At 43.0% G+C, this 24,764-nt stretch overlaps 1 protein-coding gene across 1 annotated transcript in view; it reads left to right on the plus strand.

Moving 5' to 3' along the window:
• LOC308676295 (serine/threonine-protein kinase LMTK3-like) overlaps positions 1-16,529 on the plus strand; it is a gene marked incomplete at both ends in the record, with an annotated part of 45,448 nt that extends 28,919 nt beyond the window's left edge. The window contains 6 exons of the mRNA XM_081342108.1: positions 1,649-3,749; positions 4,035-4,215; positions 5,755-6,125; positions 6,781-6,892; positions 14,961-15,221; positions 16,513-16,529. Of these exons, the coding sequence (XP_081198234.1) occupies positions 1,649-3,749; positions 4,035-4,215; positions 5,755-6,125; positions 6,781-6,892; positions 14,961-15,221; positions 16,513-16,529 (3,043 nt within the window). The remainder of the gene's footprint in view (positions 1-1,648; positions 3,750-4,034; positions 4,216-5,754; positions 6,126-6,780; positions 6,893-14,960; positions 15,222-16,512) is intronic.
• Positions 16,530-24,764: the final 8,235 nt, after the last annotated feature.

A 24,764-nucleotide genomic window follows, 5' to 3' on the forward strand; every position in this document is an offset into this window, starting at 1 on the left:
CCTGCTCAAGCAGGAGAACCTATACCAGTGATGGCGAACCTTTTAGAGACTGAGTGCCCCAAACTGCAACCCAAAACCCATTTAAGTATCATTGGGTGCCGGGTAGGAATGGCCCATTGGGTGGGTGTGGCCCATTGGGTGGGCGTGGCTGCGGTGGTAACGGCAGACTGGGTGGGACTAAAAAGTTCAATCAATCAATTCCAACTTTGCAAGATCTTTTTTTCCCCCACAAGAAGTTGAAATTGATTGATTCATTGAACCTTTTTTTTTTGCACACGGCGGCGGAGGCCTAAATCGAAAAGCTTTTATAAAACCCAGCTGAAGGCGTAGGACTGGGGTGATGGCGCGCGTGCCCACAGAGAGGGCCCTGCGTGCCACCTGTGGCACGCGTGCCATAAGTTCACCACCACGGACCTATACCATTTCAGACAAGTGACTGTTTAGTCCAGGGGTAGGCGACCTTGGCTCTTTTATGACTCATGGACTTCAACTCCCAGAATTCCTGAGCCAGGCTGGCTCAGGAATTCTGGGAGTTGAAGTCCACGAGTCATAAAAGAGCCAAGGTTGCCTACCTTTGGTCTAGTCTCTTCTTAAAAACCTCCACCCACAACTTCTGAAGGCAAGCTGTTCTACTGGTTAATTGTCCTCACTGTTAGGAAGTTTCTCCTTAATTCCAGGTTGCTTCTCTCTCTCTCTCTAGTAATGCACTGTGTGAATGAAACTCTTGTGCAGCACCTGAAAGTGTTGAATTGCAATATTCATCTTCTTGTGGTTTAGGGAAAATGGGGCACACGGTTTGAATTCTAGAATCATTGAGTGTAAGAGGGGAAAAGAGAACTTGAAGATCTAGTCCAACCATCTGCCTGGTGGGATAATATACGTTAGTGATGTCTACAGGTGAAAGTTCCTTTGGGCTTGGCACAGGGTTAGGGTTGCCCATAGAATGTGCGGAGATGCTGCAATGATGCTTATATCACTTTGATCTTCCTGCCCTTTCTTCCCCATACCCCCCACCTCACCCCCAAGGGTTGCGACTGACTTCAGCATCTCCACCAGATGCCCATCTGCTCTCTGTTTAGGTTGGGATATGCTCCTCTTAATAAGAGTAGATGGGCCAATGATTTAATGTCATATATAGTAGCTCTCCTATGTTAGATCAATTCTCCAAGATCTATAAATGGTCTGCATTTCCAGCTGTTCCACTCCTCACCCATTTTTCTCTCCTGATGTCACAGCCGTTCTCCTTTTATTCTTGGGACTGAGCGTTCCCATCCTCTTGTACTCCTGAAAGACTTCAGAGTGGTGTTTTGATATGCTCTGCTTCATTTTTTTTTTTTACGGGTTGACTCTTTGTTCTTACTTTCTCTCGTTGTAGTAGTCCGTTTCTTTCTAATTTGGCATATCTGTTTCTACCTTTGCTTTTTTTTCCTTTTGCTACTCTGTAAGGGTGTCTAATTCTTCCTCTTTTTCCAACTGTTCTTTTGCAACACTTTTTTTTTGCTTTGTTTTAAATGTTCCCAATCCCCACTGCCCACCCTTAGCTGTCCTTTCAGGCTATCTTCCCACAACTGTGTTTTTCCCCCCCTCCTATTTCTGCCTGTTTTTCCGACTGTTCCTCTATCCTCCCTCCAACCCTGCCCCACTGCAGGTACGAGGTGATGCAATCATGCTGGCTACCAGCTTTCCATCGCCCAACTATGGAAGAGCTGCACTTGCAGGTGAGCTACCTGTTGAATGAGCGCTCCAATGCTCAGGCAGAGGAGAGTTTCGAGTGGCGCTGGAGTGCCCTGAAACCCATGCGTTCCTCTTCCCCACCGCCGGCCTCCTCTTCTTCAGCACGCCATCACTGCCCATCAGAAGAGATCTCCGCCTACCCACTCCTGGACGGATTCCACGGTGGAGACATGGATGACATCCTGACTGTGACCGAAAGCAGTGGAGGGCTGAACTTTGAGTATATGTGGGAGAAGGCCCGGCTGGGGCGATGGAAGGGCCCTGCCTCAGCACCACCCGAATACCCCTCCAGCAATGGTGGGCTAGCTGTGCCTGTCAGCAACCCTTTCTATGAACAGGCAGGGCATCGTGGGCACAGTCTGGAGACGCCCAGTGTTGTGCCTGTCATCAGCGCCCGCAGCCCTTCCGTCAGCAGTGAATATTACATTCGCCTGGAGGACCACGGTAGTGGTGAGGGGCCAGTCTGTGCCCCCAGCCCTGGTTCAGCACCACAGCCCCTCTTTACCTCCAATTGGGATTGCCACAACGCCCCCCTTCGGCCACCTGAACAATCCAATACTAACCCTTTCTTGCCTGGGGGCAGCGGTGAAAGCAATCCTTTTCGTGTAGATGGTGAGATCCAAGAGACGTCGCTGACAGAGACACCGACCACGGAGGGCGAAGCGTTCCTTGCAGAGTCCCTACTCACTGTGTATCGTGAGTTGGAGGATCAGCAGCGTAGCTGGGATGCTGAGATGATGGAAGAGCGAGGGGCCGGGGAGACGCTGGCTGGGGACCCCTCAGAGTTCCAGGGCTCACCTTCCTGGGAACAGGAACCTTCCCTGATGGAGGGCCACAGTTCTGGCAGCAGCACCGATGATGGCGGAAGCAGCATTGGAGGAGGGCGGCGCAAACTTCTGCCCTGTCCCCTGTGCACTCGGGCCCGTTGCACATGTGCCATCCCTCGAGGGGACGTGGTAAGCAGTTGGAGCAACCATGGCCCGCCTCTGAGGCGTCCTCACCGGGATAGCTACGGCACTGAGGATGACTCCTCCCTCAAAGTGGAGCGGGGCTCCTTATCTGACTGTTCTACCGTACCACCTAGGGACTGTGACGGAGATGCTGGGGAGCACAGCGAATTTTATGACCCACTCATGGGCACAGCTGTGAAGACCTATGAACTTCAAGATTACCCAAAGCAGAGAGGTGGAGGAAACATCCGTCCGCCTGGGTCACCCTTTCCAACTATGTCATCCGGGTGCTGCAATGTGATTGTCCCTGTAGAGATACCGCCGTTATCTACTCTAGCTGAGACTAACGATGAGGAGACTATTGCAATCCTCCCAGAAGCTGTTGATGGATTTTCAGCTGGCCCTCCAACCCTGAGCCTTTCTCCAGCAGCGCCCGATCGACAGAGAGGAACCTTAGACTCCGTAGATTCCTTGGACATTCCTTCTAATACCAGCTCCTCAGATGTCTGCAGCCCAGCCTCCCACTACTCCTCTCCAGGGCAAAAATTTGGGGACAGTGGCTATGAAACAGAGAGCACCTTTTCACCCGAGTTCATATTTAAAGAGGAATCACCTCCCTCACCTTCCGGAGAAGAGGAAGAAACAGAAGCAGAGGATGATCCTGGCAAAGTCCCAGCAACGCCCATGTCTCAGTCCACCAGCGATCTCACGCTCTCAGTGAGCGAGGAAGGGACTGAGCTTGAAGAAGAGGTAGGCAGGAACTTGGGGCTTGCAATCCCTCACCGTGATTCTGCTTACTTCTCTGACGGGGAGGCTGAATCCTCCGAGGCACCAGCGGCAACCAGAACCGAGGAGGAGAAGCCTTCAGAGAAGACAATCGTAGATGGAGGCTTTGTGGTTCAGGTGTGCAAAGAGCAGCTGTTGGTCACACTGCAAGAGAACGTCACACGGAATCTACTTTGCAGTCAGAAGGCGCCCAAATTGGGCTTTTCACCAATTGCCTCCTTGAAAGACCAAGCCATTGTCAAGCTTTGGAGGCTGGAGCCAGAAGAGATGCGGCGAACGGTGGAGGAGGGAGAGAAGGAAAAAGAAAGAGGAGGAGGAGGAGAAAAAGAAGGAGTAGGGAGAGGAGGAGGAGAAAAAGAAGGAGAAAGAGAGGAAGAAGAGAACGAGGGGAAAAGGCACCTTGAGGAAACAGTGCATTTCCAGTGGTCAGAAAGTGTGGAAGATAAAGCAGAGGAAGAAGAAGAAGAAGAGGAGGAGGAGGAGGAGGTGGAGGAAGAAAAGCAGCAGCAGCAGAGGAAGGAAGGAGCTGGAGAACCTGAAGAGAAGCAGCTTGAATGGAAGGAGGAAGGAGAAGGAAGGAAGGAAGGAGAGAAAGCTATTCATACTGAGATGCAAAGTGAACCCGTGGCCAACGTGGAACAATCACAAGAGCCTCAGGGAGACACTTACGTAGCAACCGACCAGCTCAAAAAGGAACAGGAGGAGCCTGAGGTCCCTGTGAATCAAGCCAGTGAAGACATCAAAGGTAAACATTCTACAATTCAGGGTGGCAGCAGCAGGAAGGCAGGGCAGTCGTGCAACACACAGGATAGAGAAACATCCACATGGCTTAAAATTACGGAGGCTGAGAATCACTGGTGTAATGGGAAAGTGGCAGCGGCCAAGCAGGTGGTGGTGGACGGTGATTTAAGCCACGTTGTTAAATCCCCAATTCTTTCATATGCAGCTCATATAAAAGGGGGCAGAGCTTTGGTGGCACCATTGCAACCACCATTATGACTTACTTTACTGCTTCCCATCAGTGTCTTGGGCCGTGGTTCTCTGGAGCAGGATCGGCGTCCCATGAGGCCCTCCCCTGAGCCTCAGAATAAAATCTTAAAGGAAGAAAGGGAAGAGTTAATAAAGACTTCCTCCAAATTATGAATATCCTGGGGACACCGAATAAGAATTGTTTTTTTAAAATTTTTATTTTATTTTATTACTTTATTTTATTTTTATTTTTATTTTATTTTTATTTATTTTATTTTATTTTATTTTTATTTTGTTTATTTTGTTTATTTTTATTTTTTTTTATTTTTTTATTTATTTTTATTTATTTCATTTCATTTCATTATTTTATTTTATTTTATTTTATTTTATTTTATTTTATTTTATTTTATTTTTTTATTTTATTTTATTTTATTTTATTTTATTTTATTTTATTTTATTTTATTTTATTATTTTATTTTATTTTATTTTATTTTATTTTATTTTATTTTATTTTATTTTATTTTATTTTATTATTTTATTTTATTTTTTAATTTTGTTTATTCCATTTCTCTAGCTGCCCAACCCAATCAAGTGACTCTGGACGGCTTACAATTTGATCCAATGGTCCAGTTTTTAATTTTACTTCTTTTGTTTGCTAAAAAGCTTCCACCCTCCCCCACCCTCCCCCGGAAATACATGAACACCACCCAAAGTCTTGGCAAACAACTTTTTTGTGTGTGGAGGGCTGTTCTGCTAATCAATGTAATTTTTTTACAAAAATATGTGTAATTTTGAAGAGGATTGGATTTATAGGCAATGTCACCAAACAGTAAAACAACAACAACAACAACAACCAATTTGGGGGTCTAGATTCTTTTAGCTGCTTTATTAATCTAACCATGATCAACATAATTCAATCCGTAGTGTTAAATGGGAAAAAGTGATTAGTTACAGACATGATTATGGATTTCTTCTGCTGTCAACTTTTCCATGGATACTAGTTGTTTGCAGGCCAAGACAGTTTGGTAATCAAATTAGAGTAAACCACTCATTTTGAACTGATACATGTGGCAGGTCATATTAGGCTATATGTGGGCAAAATTACAAGGAACCCAGCTGTAGTAAAATAACACATTCTCTCTCTTCCTCCCTCTTTCTCTCTGTCTCTCTCTACCTTTCTCTCTTTCATCCCAACTCTTTTATTCTTGGCTGGTTTCCATGTTATCTGTCCTTCTTGACCTTGGACCCTTGGCTCTTCCATCACTCTCCCTTCTCCTGGCAATCTTCACCTTTGACCTCTAACCTTTGCCTCCAGCCAAGCTATCCCGTTTGTCTCTGTCACTCCCGCCGCTGGCTTTGCAGACGTTTCCCCCACCTGGCGGAGCAAGGAAAGGACCATTTTGGGAAGGAACCGCTTTGGGGGAGGGTCCGGCTCTGGGAGGGAGAGAGGCTTCCCTAGGAGCAGAAGAGGAAGAGGAAGAGGACACTGAAGAAGATGAGGAAGGAGGCTTGGCTGGAAGTGGAGGGAGGGGTGTGCCCATTGTGGTGAGTGAAAGCGATGATGCCCGCAACTTGCGTGGCCTTCTCAAGTCACCCCGCTCAGCGGAGGAGGCAGCAGCTGAGTTTGACCGCAAGCGAAAGATGGTCTCCTTCTTTGATGATGTCACCGTCTACCTCTTTGATCAGGTGAGTTATGAGGAGGTGAAGGGTGGAGAGTATGAAAGCTGATTCACAGTATCATATAAAGAAGGACTTTAAAAGTCCCATTTCCAGGCAGTGTTTCTCCTTTCATGGATTCTGGCTCTCACCTTTCTCTTATCTTCTACATCTCTGGGTTTATTTCTTCCCACCCAATTGTCCACATTTTAGATTCTCTGCCAATGCACACAACACATATTTCCTTTTTGGTCTGGCTTAATCCCAGCCATGCTGTCCTTTCATGCCTCCTTATAGAAACGGCCAACCATCTGTGGATAATAGGTTTTCTTCCCCCAGCAGTTGGATGCCTTTGATCTATTCCAATAGCTGAAAGGATTCACACCTATTTGCATAATGATGACATGCAATACGAAGGCTCATTTCTCCCTTGTAGTTTACATCAGTGGGGGAAGGTCCTGAAAACCCGGGGGGGGGGGGTTCTTCCAGTTCACATCCTGCTAGTCTTATCTCTCTTCCCACCCCACGATTTAAAGAGTCGATTTAAAGAGTCGGTTGCTGAAGCTTTGCATTCTGATAAATGATTTCCCTTTCTTACTTATTTGATTGAACTGTGCCTCAGTCCAGAGGGACTTTAGATGGGTAATTCAAAGGGATTTGAATCCCTGCCCTTGTTTTTAAATAGGAGACACCAACCAATGAACTGAGCTCACAGGGAGCAACCGATGGTGATGCCCCTTCTCCTGGCTCAACCGCCGCACCTGGACTTGATGCTTTCCCACCAGCCGATGGCTTCAGTGAGTACCGGGACAAGGCAGAAATGTTTCCTCTCTCTAGCAGCCTTAAATGTCAAGTAGGAAATGGGCCAAACCAGCTACAGAGCCAAGAGTGGAAGAAGGCTGAGTTATCCAGTTGCTGTTGATAAGAAAGCAGTGTATGAATAAGTTGGATTAAAGGGTCAAGTTTCACGAAGGGACAGGTTTGCAGGCAAACTGATTGTCAGACATAGGAAGAGTAGAGAGGTGAAGGCTGGATAAAGTCTGAAGGAGGTTAAGGTTGATTTTGAAGGGAGACTGCTGAAAGGGACCAAAGACAGCTGCAAAGGCTCAGCGTGGCATGAAGACAATTTCAAGAAGAAGCAAACGAAGTTCAGAACAAAGCAAATGCAGATTGGAATCAGTGTCTCAGGCAGAAAGTTCTTCATCCATCAGTCTGTCCGTCCGTCCGTCCATCCATCCATCCATCCATCCATCTCCCACCACAATCTGTATTACATCCACGCAGCTAGAAACAGATGGAAAGTTAGGTCTAGCAGGGTGATCATCTTGGGTATTAGTCAAAAATAATGAACAGGAATCCTAGTAAAGTCTTCACACTTAAGACCGCTTGCTTCAACAGAACATCAAACCTGAATGCCAATCTTAGGATAGGAACAGGCAACATATGAGGTACTTTCTATAAGGCTGGAGGAGGCTGTTCAGCGATGCTATGGCGTTACTGAAAGGACAAGACTGAGTTTGTCTGTTTGAGGGATGGGTGATTATGAGAAGGAGAATGGGGGGGCCTCAGGGAAACACACTGTTCCCACCCCCATTTTTAAATGACTCAGATGTCTAACCAAACATTCTGAAATGCCACTGCTGAGATTTGTACCTTTTTGCCTCTGAATGTTGGCAGTGCAACATTAAACATAATGAATGGGCATGTCTCTTAGGAATTACTGTCTGGGGATTTTAGAAAGCTTTTAACACAGCTAAACTGATGCTTCTCAGGGCAATCTTTCCCAGCGACTTCCAAACATACCTCTCTTTAAATTCCAAGCCATCCAATTTGTATAACACCAGGATGACAATACAGCCTGAAAATATATACTCAGCCTACTGGGCAGGTAGAAGAAAAATTACAGGATCCTGATGACAAGAATCTTGGTTTAAGGCTCCCCTTACCTCTGACTTGCCTGTAGTCAGCAAAACTCTGAAGTTGTTGATTTGAATATGGAGAATCTACAACAGTGGTTCTCAACTTGGCCATTTTAAGGTATGTGAACTTCGACTCTCAGAATTCCTCAGCCTGGCTGGGGAATATCTTAAAATTGCTAATGTTGAGAAACACTGATCTAGAATAATTGCTACTACTCTACTTCCCATCTTCATCTCTAAGTGTACAGCTTTGTCCATTGATGGTTGCACCATCTCTCTGTGTGCATTTTTAATGCCGCAAATCCCTCTGACATTTTATTTGAGGTGGAAAAATGGTATTAGTGAATTTACCCTTGAAAATGGGATCCGATTTCCAGGTATGAAATGATGGCCAGGTGAGATATAGTTCCATTTTATTTCCTATTGGTCAGATCCTATCTCAATTGTTGTGTTCAATTCTGGGCACCATACTTTTAAGAAAATTGTTTCATAGAAGGGCAATGAAGAAGACTGAAGGGCAAGAAACGAAGCTGAAAAGAATCTAAGGAAGCAGAAAACTCTAAGAAGAGAAAAAAAAAGGCAAAATGGTGGTAGTGGAGATAAAGTAAGAGAACATGCGGTACCTGAAAGGGAATCACACAGTAGAAAAGGATGAAGGATTATCTATAATTCCAGAATGCAAAATTGGGAATAATGGCGTTGAGTTACAGAAAGGTTGAGACTGGATGAATATTGGAAAGAAACCAGAGACACGGTTTCCTCTTGGATGCGATCAAGTGGAACTTGGTACACCCATCTCTGTCAGGCAGTGGTTTTCAAAATTGGTTTGTTAGAGCACTTTGTTCTGCTGCTGTTAAGTTGTAAGAATTGAGGAAAGACACTAGGGTACTTACGTATTTGTGACCCACTAGCAGTATTTTAATTAATATTTTTACAATATCAGAAACGGTTTGATTTCAACACAGTTAAAGCAGGGCTGGGCAACCTGTATGGCCTCAAGTTTCTTTTTTTGCGGCAAGTTCTCTCTGCAGTGGCTAAAACTGGGGCAGAGTTTCTCAATATTGGTTGAAGTACATATGTAAGTGCTAAAGTAAACCTTCAAATAATAAGGTTTTTTTTAAAATGAAAAGCAGGAAAACATGTAAAAATTCCTGGTGTGACCCAGTAAATGTTCAAAAATGTTAAGTCTAGCCACCAAGACTTTGTCCATTTCTGGATTTAAGTGCATTCGTAGAGATAACGTTTCCCTCCCAGTTTTTGCTTGGATCGATAAAATTATCTGTATCTTTCCTGGGTGTGATGGTTGGGATCATTTGGTTGTCTCCAATACAAAGACAGAGCAGAATTGCCAGTCTTCAGATGAGCTTCACTTTTATTTCTGCCTTGCTTTGCCTTTTTCTGTTGAGACTCCTGCAGAAAATATCAGTGAACCTCTCTAAAGAGAAACATTATTCTTTAGCATTCTTCAATTTAAACCCATTTCATGTGTGAGTGGAAAAAAATAAAGCCTTATCTTCTTAAAATGAAAATGTGCTTCAGTTAGCAGAAATGTAGGAGACATCGCATAATAATTATGCTGATGTTGGCTGATCCTTTTTAAAAAAAAATCTCCACATAGTTTATTTTTAGAACATAATTTTTATTGCCTCCATGAACGCTCAGAATCTAAAATTGTCATATTAAGGCAGATGGTGGTACACATTCTTCCTTATTCAGAAACTAATTTGCTTTGTGCTGTGGCAAGGGCCCGATAATGGAAATACATCCAATTTTTTAAAATTCTCTCCTATGTTAGGAAGTGTAACTCCCCCTATAGGACTCAAGGTACAATAAACCTAAAAACAAAATAAAAACAACAATTAAAAGGACAATAAAAAAGGTAAAGGTTCCCCCGCACATGCGTGCTAGTCGTTTCCAACTCTAGGGGCCAATGCTCATCTCTGTTTCAAAGCCGAAGAGCCAGCGCTTGTCCGAGGACGTCTCCGTGGTCATGTGGCCGGCATGACGAGACGCCAAAGGCACACGGAACGCTGTTACCTTCCCACCGTAGTGGTCCCTATTTTTCTACTTGCATTTTTACGTGCTTTCGAACTGCTAGGTTGGCAGAAGCTGGGACGAGTAACAGGCGCTCACTCTGTTACGCGGCACTCGGGATTCGACCCGCCAAACTGCCGACCTTCTGATCGACAAGCTCAGCATCCTAACCCACTGATCACTAAAATAGGAGCCAAGAATGTCAATTAATAGTCTCTGTTGGAAAAATAGTGTCACAAGAGCTGAAAGTTAGGCAGATCAAAGGAACAGATTATATATTACTTTCCTGCTTTCCAAAACAGAGAGGTGGCCTACCAAAGTTCTTTGGAGAAGACACACCCACTGTTTGGGTAGGATACCTAGATGTCCCTCTTCTGTTGTTATCAAGCACATCCCCAAAACATGGTATAAGAGCCTTGGTGGAGCAGTGGGCTAATGCCTCCTTAAGTAACACCAGCTGCCTGCAATTAGTGCAGGTTCGCATCCCACCAGGCTCAAGGTTGACTCAGCCTTCCATCCTTCCGAGGTAGGTAAAATGAGGACCCAGATTGTTGGCGGCAATTAAGCTGACTTTGTAATAATGCCGCTTGGGTGTGTGTGAACGCCCTAATAAGCAGGCATATACATAGAATGAAGGCTACTGCTAAGCTTGTAAGCCGCCCTGAGTCTTCGGAGAAGGGCGGGATATAAATGGAATTAAAATAAAAAATAAAAATGAAATGGTAGAACATAAAGAGCAGGTGTTGAAGTTGAACTGTTAGCTGATTAACATGAGAAGAAATAGTTCTTCTGATCTGGTTCCTGATGTTTAGGGACATTTCATAGATTAATTGATTGATTGGTCTCAAGTCGGTGCAGATGATTTTTCTCCTTGATGATCTATCCTGGGGGGGTCTTCAAACTCAGCCCTTTTATGGATTTCATGGATTTCAACTCCCAGAATTCCTCAGCCAGCGTGTCAGAGTTGGAAGTCCATGAATCATAAAAGCGCTGAGTCTGAAGACCCCTGAACTATCCCTAACCTGATCTTTCAGGTCTTCCAGCACAGTGCACTCATCAGCACTATAACTGAGTCCATCCACCTTCTGCTGATGGCTCTCTTCTTTCTTTCCTTTCACTTTGCCCAACATTATTAGACGGCTAAGTCTTCACATAGTGTGTCTGAAGTAGGATAATGGAACCTGGTCATTTGTGCTTGACTAAAGGATGTATACACAGCAACAAATAATACTTTATCTGAAAATAAACTGGAGATTTCCAGAATATGTACTGGACCACTCTAGATGGTGACTTTACACCTTCTGGAATTTCCAAACATAATTCAAAAGTAGTTCTATATAAAACACAATATACTTGTCCACTTTAAATGTAAGCAGATGTGAGTGATAATTCTGGGAGTTGAAGTCTACATATTGTAAAGTTGCCCAAATTTAGAAACGTTGATGTAGTACTGATAGAGGAGAATATTTACAGACCAGGATTGAACTGTGGGGTCCTTGGAGCTCTCTGAGCTTCGTGGTTTTCTTGCAGACATTTCATTATCAAAGTAGGTGCTACTGTTGATGTTATCTACTTTGGTAATAAAACATCTGTAAGAAAACCACCAAGCTCAGAGGATAGGAGTATCACTCTGTGATGTAGTAGTTTCAATAATTGCATCATAATACACTGACCTCAGCTCATTTTAATCTTCCGTTATTGCTATTATTGTTATTGCTATTCTTGGAGATCTGCTAAATTAAGCTAGGCAACCCTTCTAGTTACTTTACAGTCAGTGCACTGTGCATACCCGGTAATTAAATTAAACATGTAAGCCTAAATCTCTGTTGAATGAGGCTTGACCACAACGGAGATGTCCTAACTGTACGTCTGTCCATCTTTCTCTCTCCTTCCCTCCAGACCAACATGTGTAGATAGTTCAAGGCAGGCAATCCGTTTCTTGCATTGGGCCAATAATCAGTTGTCATAGTTGCTCATGAGATCTTGAGCTTCTCTAGACTTTATAGCTAAATGTCATTCATCAGCCTGTCCCTGAACTTGTCTTTGGTTTTTTGAAAGTCACATGAAGCAGTGGTCTGTGCCACAAATTGTGACAAATAAAACAAATAGAGCCAGTTTGGTCTAATGCAGGGGTAGGCAACCTGGGCTCTTTTATGACTCAGGAATTCTGGGAGCTGAAGTCCATGAGTCATAAAAGAGCCCAGGTTGCCTACCCCTGGTCTAGTGGTTAAGGCACCAGGCTAGCAGCTAGGAGACTATGAGTTCTACTCCCATTTTTTTTAATCCCATTTATATCCCGCCCTTCTCCGAAGACTCAGGGCGGCTTACAATTTAAAGCACAAATCAATGTGCTTAGCAATAGCCTTCATTCTATGTATATGCCTGCTTATTAGGGCTTTCGGCCCCCTCCCAAGCGGCATTATTACAAAGTCAGCTTATTGCCCCCAACAATCTGGGTCCTCATTTTACCTACCTCGGAAGGATGGAAGGCTGAGTCAACCTTGAGCCTGGTGGGATGCGAACCTGCACTAATTGCAGGCAGCTGGTGTTACTTAAGGAGGTATTAGCCCATTGCTCCACCAAGGCTCTTTTAGGCATGAAAGCTGGCTGGGTGATTTTTTGGGCCAGTCATTCTCTCTCAGCCCAACGTGCCTCACAGGGTTGTTGTTGTGGGGAAAATAGGAGGAGGAAGATGTGTTGCATATGTTCATCACCTTTATTATTTTGTAAAAATAGTAAAGGTGGGATCCAAATAAATAAATAATGGTGTCATAAATGGAGCTAAATTCTTTATACAGAGTTGGCCCCCTTCTAGTGGCTCAATAGTACTTTCCCAAGGACTTATAAGTGTTTCCGAGAGACTTATTCAGTGACACAGAGAGAGGCAAAGGATTTATGGAGCTTCCTATATTCAGAACACACTTTGGCATCTGTCTTCACTGTTTGACAAGTTGTCTTTGGGGCAGCCAGGCTTTAATCCTGCTTAGTTTAAGAGATGCTTTAGGAAGCCTAAATAGCCCTGAGGTGACCTCCTTTGGCCTATGACAGGGCTTTTCAACCTTTTCACCCATTGTGCCACCTTTAGGAAATGCCAACATCCGAGTACCACCAGTCGCCTAGCAAGGTGTCAAAAACTTGATCAAAAAAAAAAAGGGAAAAAGTGATGAAGTACTGGTAGTCCTCGACTTACAACAGTTCGATTAGTGACTGTTGGAAGTTACAATGGCACTGAAATAAGTGCTCCCCAAGCCACAGCCGAGCAAGACACCTGCCTGCCCGCCCGGTGGCGCTCTTCCTCCTGTCTGAGGTTTTCATTGTTGTGAGCATTTAGGTTGAGGATTGGCAGCGGGGATGGGGTGGGGGGGTGTTTGGTTTTTATTCCTCCTCACCCCTGCTCGGTGGTTGCAGAAGATTTTGGTCACTTCACATGACCCTGGGACACTGTGACCGTCATAAATATGAATCAGTTGCCAAGCATCTGAATGTAAATCACAAGACCCCAATATTCCAGCTGATCAGTGTTTCTTCTGGGCTCAGCAGAAGCGCCAGGATCAGTGCTGAGCTCCAGCTGGAGCCTGGCACTGATCCTGGCGCTTCCGCTGAGCCCTGACAACCCCGAAGAAGCGCTGATCCTGGCATTTCCGCTGAGCCCTGACAGCCCTGCAGCTCCAGCCATCTCCCGCTCAGGCTTGTGTAGTGTTACCACCAGTTCAGCTCATTCCCCTCCCCCGCTACCACTTTTCTAGGAGGGTCGCGTACCACCTGCCAGATGCCAATGTACCACAGGTGGTACCTGTACCACTGGTTGAAAAGCCCTGGCCTATGAGATCAAATACGGGCATCTGGAACTCCCATTCATTTTGACAGTGTCTACCCAGTAGATTAATGGACTGGGAGGGAAGCAGCGGTCAGGATTTTCCAGTAAAAGTCCTCAAAGAAAGGAAAGGCAGAACTTGCAGGTGATGGGAAGACTTTTTTTTTAAACACGAGTTATTGTACAAAGCATGCCAATAAAGTTCAGTTGCAGGAAGAATTTCCTCATGGTGAAATTACACGTTCTAACAGGGTGTGTGTGTGAGCATCGATCATTAGCCAGGTGTTTGTGAAACGCATATATGTCTGTGAAAAGACTAGTTGATCTAGAGAACTAAAAGTGATTATGCTTCCATACCGAAATTAGCTTGTCAAATGGGAGCTGCAGAGCAGGAGCACCTGAGATGGAGTTGAGCAAACTGGAGGAAATAGGAAATAATGACATTAGGAAAATCTACTCATTGCTATATATATATATATTTTTCTCCTACCGATGCGTCTAAGCCCTACGAAGGAAATTTTTCTGCAGCTGTCTAGTTCTTGCGTTGTCTTCTACTCAACAGTGACTTAAAGACTGGACTCATACAATATGTGGAACTTAAAGCTGGGTGAATTAAACACAGCTGCTTTGCTCATAAAAAACAACATGCTGTGCCCAAACAAATCAGCCAGATAATGGTTTAATACAGTGGTTCACAACCTTTTCTTCACCACCCCATTTAAATGCCTTTTGTGGCCACAGACTGTGGCCATGGGACCCCCCCCCCCCAAGACTTAAGATTTAAACCACAACATTTCTTCAAGCCTTCACAGACCCCATGTGATGACATCACACACACACACACACACACACACACACCAGGGATCTGTGGACCACAGGTTGAGAATCACCAGTCTAATATAATGGCCTGGTCACACAACGTATTCTTTTAGTCTACTTTATCATGTGATGTGAACCCAGCCAGATTAAGATTTAAACAGGACCTCATGTCAGAACTACTGATTGTATTTTTATCTTCTTCTTTACTCTTGTAGACTATAAGAGTGAGCGCCAATCTAGTCCCCTTCCTACCTTCCCTCTTCTTCCTTCTCAACTCAGGTGGCAGTTTTGAGTGGGACGATGATTTCCCCCTCATGGCTCAGAACCCATCTTATGTCTCCATGGTGTCGGACCCCAGCACAGCACAGCCACACCCAGTCCTGTCTTCACCAGTGCCCATGACACCCGCCTTGCTGTCATCAGCCAAGCGGGCAGAGTCCAGCCTCGTGGACACTCTCAGATTCTCTCGCTTCACCGTTTCTCCTGCCCTAGAGCCACATCGGCCTCCATCCTGTGATTCTGAATTGGGACCCACAGCTGGTAAGGGGCACAGAGGCACACCATTCTTATCCATTATCCTACATAGGGCAGGTTTATTATATGGGACATAGTGAGGAAGGAAAATTCGATGTGGGGCTTTGTGGAGTTTTGGTTCCAGACCCGATTACAGGCAGGAGTGGACAGTAGAGGAATGGCCTTTCGTATCTAAATGGACCTCCCCAAACTTCATCTTCATAGGATGTTGAATTTTCATTCCCATAATTCCCAGCCAGAGAGTTGCCCAGGCCCAGGACTTCAGAAGAACCTAAAGTCAAGAAAGTTGCTCTAAGCTAATCAAACCTTTTGATTGTATGGATGCTGTGGCCTTTCATTGAGCAACAGAGTTTCAGAGTAACCATACATAGGAGAGTAACTTGAGTTTCCTGGGCCCATAAAATTACTGCAGTTGGCAAAGCTTGCCAAAAGAATGATAGGTCTGTGTATGACTGAATAGACGATTGGTGAAGATTATGTGTGCATCTAATTCCCTAGCACTACTGATAAAAAAACAAGTATCAAATAGCAATTCTGTCTTCTTCTCCTGAATGAATTGTGGGAAGAGAGATTAAAAACAAAAAAGATTGACTGGAGAAACAGGCTAAGGATATCTTTAGAAAGCTAAGATGAAATTTTGATTCTCCATATCAGTCTCCAGGTCCTTGACCAAGACCTGGCAATTGCACAATAAAATCTGTCTCATCAGCTCCCACTCTCTGATCCCGAAAAAAGCTTGTCTTCCTTTGGTATTTAATTAAGATGGAGGAAGTCTGGAGAATTGTGGAGTATTGGAAAGCTACCTTCACAAGGAAAGGCAGGACAATGAAAGGCTCCTTGGTCATTTTGTTATTAGAGGAAATGCAGGAATGTCCTGTTCCACAAAAGTGAATTTCACCCAGAGAATTGTTCCATTTAGCAGTCATTTAAAATTATTGTTGTAGAATAGAGAAGCATAACCTGATGTGCTTGTGACATTCTAGAGTCCACCCTCCAAAATGACATTCAAAGGACAAATACAATGCTCAGCCCCAAAAGATAATTTCTTCTTCTTCTTCTTCTTCTTCTTCTTCTTCTTCTTCTTCTTCTTCTTCTTCTTCTTCTTCTTCTTCTTCTTCTTCTTCTTCTTCTTCTTCTTCTTCTTCTTCTTCTTCTTCTTCTTCTTCTTCTCCTCCTCCTCCTCCTCCTCCTCCTCCTCCTCCTTCTCCTTCTCCTCCTCCTCCTCCTCCTCCTCCTCCTCCTCCTCCTCCTCCTCCTCCTCCTTAACAAGAAGTGTCTTTTTCTCTCCACCTTCCAGATGCTATTGAGAACTGAGAATCAATGGAAATTGGACAACCCCGCCACCTGTCATCTCAACATTCAGGGACAGCACCCAGTCATCCAGTTGACCTGCTGATATCAAGCTACCACACATCCGTTTTCTGCAGTGGATAGACTGACAGATGTGTGTGTGTGTGTGTGTGCGCGCCCGTGCGTGTGCGTGTGTGTGTGTGTATGTGCACGTGTATATCTGCGTGCACGGCATGGGGCCATTACTGCTAACTAACAACCTGACATACGTGGACTTCTGCTCTCCGGTTCACTGACACATCCCTGCCTGGAGAGAGCAGAGAAGCAGAACTTTTTGTACAAACAGTTTCAGGCCTCCCAATGATGAGGAAGGTATCTCCTCAGTCCTTGAGGCCCCTGCTCCGCACTGGCTTTTGAATGTATCACCCCTATCCCCTTCCAGCCTCCTTTCCACTCTAAGGACCCTCTGTGCCAAATTGAGAGGGTTGGGGGTGGGAAGGGCGGAACCAAGCTTCAGGAAGTCGCCTACAACTGCTCATGAGCCCTTCTACAATTCATCACCTGCAGTCTTTGTGATATGGAAGATGGCTACCGATTTAAAAGTCCTTTTGTGCCAAATGGAGCTGAACGGGGCTGATGACCATCTCCATTTAACCAGCATTACATACATACATACATAAAAAAAGACCACTCTGTCGAACCGCGGACAGAATTTATACTGGCAAGATGGAATAATCAAATGCTGTAAAGTTACGGGGACCTTGGGTAATGAGAGTCGGTTGGACGGGTATCCTTGCTCTGAACCCGAGGGACTGTTCACCAGTATTGTTTTATGTTATCAGCCAGTGTGTCCATTCATTGATTCCTGAAGTGATAGGGGAAAACAGTAAATCGGTCACATCACTCATTTGTAGGGGGCCAGATAATTGATAGCCATTGATTTATTGTGGGAACTCCCTCCATATTGTCTTGGCAGGTCAGTGAGCGCACTGGACTGGGAAAAATCATTCCTTATTCATACTCTGTGTTGGAGATGGTTGGCTTGTATTGGGAGTGGCTGGTTCTGACTTTCTCAGTCGCCCGCTGGTTTGTTTTAGAGGTCAATAAAGGCCTTTTGGGGCCTGTTGGGATACAGTTGAAATGATGAGCACTTTCAAGGAGTGGTAAAGTCATCGGTTGTGCCAAAAACCACAGCGTGAGGATGAAATGGGTTGGACTGAAAAACACTCAAGCAATTCTATGGAGATACCTACTCTGTGGGCATTTTGCGGGGAAACACGTCTGGCTTTATTTCCAGAACATTGTGGCCAGATGGGAGATTATAAGCAGCAGTGAAGAGTGCATAACCCTGGTGAAGTAAGAGGAGGAATGGAAGATTAGGCTTGAGCATCCAATTCCACTGGCTGATTTAACTGAGTATCTTCCACATGTGTGTTCAATACATCTGGAAGGCACCAGTCTTAAAAGTAAAACCTGTGTTGGCCAATGGATGTTACAATGGATGTTATCATTGTAACATATCTGGAGTGCTTCTTGGTGGGAAAGATGGTTTTGACAATTCTTCAGCCTGTCAATGGCATCTTACAGGTTGGTTTTGAGCCTGTAAGCAGCCAGTATCGACCCAAGTTGAATGAACCCCTAGTGACTCTAAACCTTAATTAACCATAAGGCAATAGTTTCACTTTTGATTTAGCTTATAACAGAGGAAAGTGAGTTTTCATAATTGCTCTCCTTAGTTTTAGCTGGAAAAATGGTGATGAAAGAGGGAAGTTGGCAAATTCCTAGGGGGAACATGCAATAGGAACCAAGATGTTGGAGAGATGTTATCTGCAATCTGGGCATGGCTTGATTTATGCGGATGGCAATATCCAATCTGATTTATGTTGAAATAGTAGCTGCAATACTGTCCACTTGTTCTATAAGCTCAGCAGGAAAAGAACTATTAGTTGGTTCCTTTGGAATGCTGGTGTGTTGACAAGAACATTTTTTTTTTAGTCAGGTCCCCAAAGTCTCTAGCCCTGGGCTCTGGGTATTTTACATCAGCTGTATCTTTCCTGAAGACCTTAAGGCTAGCTATCCACAGAACATTTCACCATACTGTATGGTGTTCAGTGAATTATATATTTTACAAAGGAAGTCCAGGACTATCAATTAATTCTGGCTTTCCCAACCTTGGGAATTTCCAGGAGTGTGGACTTCAACTCTCAGCATTCCAAAGCCAATATGAGCACTGATGAGAATTCCGGGGGTTGACGTCCAAGTTCCTGGAAATTCCCAAGATTGGGAAACACTGAACTAAATAGATAAGGCGCCTGGGAGCAAACTGTTTATAGCACCCATTTCCCAAATGGTGATTTCCAACACTGGCAATGCTAAGCAAACTGCAAGTATTCGAAGTCCTCTATTTACTAATCTTTAAAAGGTTTTATGGCCACTATCTATGCCTCCATCAGATGATATCCTTTGTGAGAGGTTTAAGGCAGCTTTGCCTGACTTAATGCTTTCCAGATGTGTTAGAACTACAACTCTTAGCCAGCATAGCCTGGAAATTCTGGGAACTGCAGCTCCATTAAATCCGGTAGTAGTCCCAATTAGGAGATGACGTCAAGGGAAGTTTTTCTTTCAGAGATTTTTCTCCTTCTCTAAAGCAGGTGGTGTCCAAATTCAATTGCTTTTGGGATTTTTAGAAGCAGTGGGCATAAAGTACAGTAGGAAGGGTGTTGTAGGGTTACATGCCAGCTTACAAAGTGTTATGCAGATGCTTGCTCCACTTAACTTGCAAATTGGAAGGAAGAATTGGCTTACTGGATTTGGTTGTGTTTAACTGCCGTGCCCTTTTCAAAAGTGCCGTTTTTTTTCAGTAACAACTTCATTACAAAATGAGAATCCTGAGCCTGCTCCAGGCTGTGGCAGGGGCGCACCCAGCAGGTGACAAGATCCTTCTACACTTTGGCCACAAGTGTTCTCTTAAGTGCCTGACAAATGCTTGGGCAGCATCTGTATTATCTCAAGAACATCGAGACTGGAAACTGACTGGTTCTGCATGGTGTCTCCACATTCTGCCTCTTGGTGGTGGGCGGTGTGAACATTCTGATTATCTAGCTTCCATTCTTGCCATTTTCTCTGTGATCATGGCTATCACCTTGGTACCGTATATTCCATTTTTTTATAGATTCTGAGGGAAACAGAAGTTTGGGTCTGATATCAATAACCCCCATTCCTGTTGCCATTTGTAGCACAGAATAAAGAAAGAAAGGGATGATCATCTTTATCGAACGCTCTGTTAAAATGGAGTAGTTTTCTTTTGGGGGGGGTGTGGGTGGGTGGGGGGGTGTTTTGTTTATAATGAAAGTGATATTCTTTAAAAAGACCGGTAGGAGGAATGGAAGAATAAATACACCTATGACCATTTGTCTTGTATGATTCCACTGAGGAATGGTATTGAATTATGATGGGTCGATCAGTGAAATAATAATCTGAATATTTAAGGAATGGATGATGTACTAAGGTACAAAAGGGTGCACTGTGGAAACCTGTGTTGCAGAAATAGATGGATAAATGTTTTACAGGGTGATATTCCATTAGTAGGAACATTCATTGAAAGAATATATGGGGATAGAGAAATATTTAAATAGCAGAATTTTAATAGCATATTTTGTTACGCATAAAAGCCTGCAGATTGTATAAATGGGAATGCAAATGTGGATACAGTCTAGTTCAGGGGTAGGCAACCTTGGCTCTTTTATGACTCATGGACTTCAATTCCCAGAATTCTGGGAGTTGAAGTCCATGAGTCATAAAAGAGCCAAGGTTGCCTACCCCTGGTCTAGTTGTTGAGAGGCGAAGGGATTTTTTAAATCAATTTGAAAACATCAGACAAGGAGTTGGTAAAGCTTTGTAAGGAAAGCTTTGTAATTTGTAAGGAAAACTTTATGAGGCAGGAAAACTGGTGAGGTCTGTAAAGATTTTTCCAACAAAGAGTACTTTCATTCCCAAACTAAAGCTCTGGAATAAATTTGCTTCAAGGTACCAAGAAAACATAGAAAGGCACATATTTATATTAAACTTTATTAATTTTAAAATTAGGACATAGCTAATGAGACCTCAATATCTGCACAGCTGGTAATGCATGTCCCAATGCAACAATACATTCCCCATCCCCTCTCTTTCATTTATGCACACACAGAGACTGACATCAAATGGAATCTCATTGTTCTTTATATATTATGTCCAAGCTAAACCAAACATCTAAAGTGTAGAGTTGCACAGGCTTTTTTTTTAGTAAAACATAAAAATTATTTACCAATGGGTAAGAAACCATGGCATACATGTAATCACTTGATAAACCAGTTATCTTACATGGCCCAACGGAGAAGATAAAAAATATAGTTATTCCATTATTTTCCAACTTTCTAATATGGTGCAGGATGATAAAATTTCTTTACAGTCAGCTTACAATGCTGTCAAAAATACAGTATGGCAACTTCACATATGATAAGTGCTATCCTGCATTCACTCTTTTTTGTTCTTTTGAATGAATCCCAAGCTGCCTCTTTTTACGAAAAATGTGAAAGCCATTTTGATTTTGTTTTGGTGTGTTCATACTCTCCTCTGTACCCTCAAAGCAGAGTGCCTCAGTGTCAAACTTTTCCATCATTCCAATTTTCACACATCAGTTGCAGGATCTGTAAACTCTGACCTTAGATATGAACATTCTGTAACTTGAATTCACTCTTCAGGCTTTCAAGTGAAGGAGATTCAAAATTTTCCAGATGTATTTCAGCTGAAACACACATACGTATGCACACACAAATATGCACACACAGGGCAACAATCATGAGATGACTGAAGTTATTTCTAAGAACAGGAAGGAAATGCAAAGATAAATGTATACTTTTTAGCCCTAGGTAAGATAAAATGAGCTGCTAATAAGACACAAGTTTCCAGCTTCAGAGATCCAGGATACGTGTTTGTGTGTATGTGTGTACAGAATCACACACACACACACACACACATTTGGTGACCATATTGTTATGCAGAGAATTCTGTGCTGCTGTGCTTAATCTGCAAATCTATTTCTAAACTGATCTTCCATTTTCAACATTTCCCCCTCTTGACATTACAGTATTTGGCTCTCCAGAATTCAATAGTAAAACTATTTCAGAAAATAGTTTGATCTGATGGGTAATAAAAATAGGCAAAATAGATTCGTATTTCATGCTTTTGAAACAACATGCCAAATGGGAACCAGTGCGTATATCCTGCCCAGAAATATGTGCCTGTTTTTGCCTCTTGAACACATACATTTTGAGCAGAGGAAATAAGGAGTTTCCAGTTACAGACATTATACAGTAAATATAAATGGAGGCTCTAAGTAAAAAAACCCTTTTCTTTGTATTGAACTGTGAACAAATCTATGCAATGTCCACACCTTTTGCAACTTACAGTAAATGTTGGATTTTGGAAATACAGAGTAGGGATTCAAGTCACCAACCATTTCTTTCTATGGGCCTAACTAACATATGTGCTGATCTGTTCTTTCAATATATCTCTCATTTCTATTATAGCTAAGTTTGAACACTGTCAAGTACTGCTAGCTGAAAAAGGGAGAACAACAGTGCTGATGCGAAAGAGGCCTAAATACAGGTAATCCTCGACTTACAACAGTTCATTTAGTGACCATTGAAAGTTACAATGGCATTAAAAAAGTGATTTATGACCATTTTTCACAGTTACAACCTTTGTAGCATTCCCAGGATCATGGGATCAAAATTCAGATGCTTGGCAACTGGTTCACACTTATGACAGTTGCTGCATCCCGGGGTTGTGTGATCCCCTTTTTGTGACCTTCTGACAAGCAAAGTCAACGAGGAAGCCAGATTCCTTTAACAACTGTGTTACCAATTTAACACCTGCAGTGATACACTTTAACAACTGTGGCAAGAAAGGTTGCAAAATGGGGCAAAACTCGCTTAACAAACATCTCACTTAACAACAGAAACTTTGGGCTCAACTGTGGTCATAAATTGAGGACTACCTGTACCGCAAAGCAAAGCAAATGTTCGTAAACAGGATCACGGAAGAAAACCGAATGGTTCAATTCTGAACTTATAGGGATTTAGCAATTAGCAATTCAAAACAAGCCATCTAGTTAGTCTTGCCTTGCCATCTTCGTTTTATTTTATTTTTTTTACAAATGAGAAAAAAATAATGAAACTCAAGCGAACTACAAGTGGAAGATGGCTTTGTAAAACTCTGTGAACCTTATGCCTCCCAAACCTGAAATTATTCTTTCATTACGTCTGTGGAGATTCTCAGTCATCCAGGTCACAGTTTTCTCAAAGGTGCTTTTTCAAAAGGCAAGTGGATTGTCTTTTCCTTGAGGAAAAAGGAGAAAACGTTTTGTTTCTTCCTCAAGAAAAAGTCTTTATTTTCCTTCAAGGAAAAAACAATCCAGTGGCCTTTTGAAAGAAAAAAAAGCACCTTTGAGTATTCATTCATTGGTAAAATATCAATCTTGTTTTCTTTCCGATAACTAAGATGTTCTGATATTTTTTCAGCTCTTGGTTGTTTTTTTTAAACAAATGGCAGTTGCTCCAAAGCCACAGTTTTACTATACAGTTGTGAGTTTCACCAAAGGTGGACAGCTTGTGCATTTATTTAGAAGGCCGCTGTGGCTTATTTATGCAACCGCATTCAAGATTAAAACAGGATCAGTAAAGCACGTTACTCGAATCTGTCCAGGATTCTGTAATAGCATAGCTGAGCCTGCAAGGGGGCATACTTGGATTTTTAAATAACTGGGTTCTTTGTCAGTCGGACAGGAATGTGAGGGGCAAAAGAAAAGTGAGATGGCATTTCCTTTCCTCACTGAGAAAAATATTTCTTTCTTCAGACAATATAGCTGAATTACTCTATTTTGGCTTTGACCAAAATGCCTGCAGTTTGGTCTGCCAGGACAAGAATACTACTGAATAACTGTCTTTATTATACATTCTGGCAATTGAAATTAAATAAACACATTTTTAAAAAAAAATATCAGCAACTGCCTCGCTTTAATCTAGTTCTTATTTCCATGCACAGAAGTCCTGACTTCTGGCATTTCTCTTCCTATCCCATGTTTCCTGGAAAAGCAGGGGGAAATCTCTACATTAAACCATTGCATATCATAGTAACCTCTGGTTACTACAGAAAACAATATACGGTAAATTACAAAATATGTGGCCTATGTTTAATGGTAACATTTTCATAATATAGATATGCTTTCCCCCCTCCCATGAAAATATCTCAACAATTGTTTGAAGAGGAATCAAAACCTACTAGCAGCATGGATCACTTCGTGGACCACAGACCCACTTCAGATTCAGAGAACCCAGTTAATCATAAATCCTGGCTCCTTTTCAATCCACAATCCATGCCTTGTTAAGACACTTGAGCTATGCCTACAATTGTGCAAGGAATGTAGAGACAGCATATCAACTATCAATAGTGTTTTTGTAAAACTTACAATCTTCCACTTCAGTGTTTCTCGACCTTAGCAACTTTTTAAGACATGCGGACTTCAACTCCCAGAATTCCCCAGCCAGACTTCCTGGCCAGAGAATTCTAGGAGTTGACGTCCACACGTCTTAAGAGTTGCTAAGGTCGAGTAACGCTATTTTACTTCTTCAATGGAACTGTTCACTCATCTCCCCAGAGCTGTTTCACATTTATATGTTTAACATATGATAACTGTATAATAGAAATGGGTGATTTTCATGCGTTAAGAGGCCAGTACAAAACTAACACCACAGTAAGACCTTTCATACTTATTCAGATCTGATGCTTTTCGATACAACCAGTTCATAATCACTTCCAAGTAATTTTCTAAGTAAGCTGAACCTGTAGCTGAATATAACTCAGTGATGAAATATCAGACAGTGTATATTAGAAGTGTGAATTTGAATCAAGTTTGAATTTGATCTTCCTAGGTTTAACAATTCTTCTTAGACTTCTCTCTTACGCTCCTAAACCAGTTTTCCCTGTCCTTTCTAGTCTCAAATCAACATCTCTTAGTGCTACACCACTGAAAAGATTAGTGTGGACTTACTATGGGAAATCCACATGCCACATGTTTATTTATGACTTATGTAATGATAAGTGTAGAAGTTTATTGAGGAATGGAAAATTCATATGACCCAGGTCAGGGGTAAGCAACCTTGGCTCTTTTATGACTCATGGACTTCAACTCCCAGAATTCTTGAGCCAGCCATGCTGAGG

The sequence above is a fragment of the Vipera berus genome (genome assembly GCF_964194415.1).
Source record: "Vipera berus genome assembly, chromosome: W".
Lineage (NCBI taxonomy): Eukaryota > Metazoa > Chordata > Lepidosauria > Squamata > Viperidae > Vipera > Vipera berus.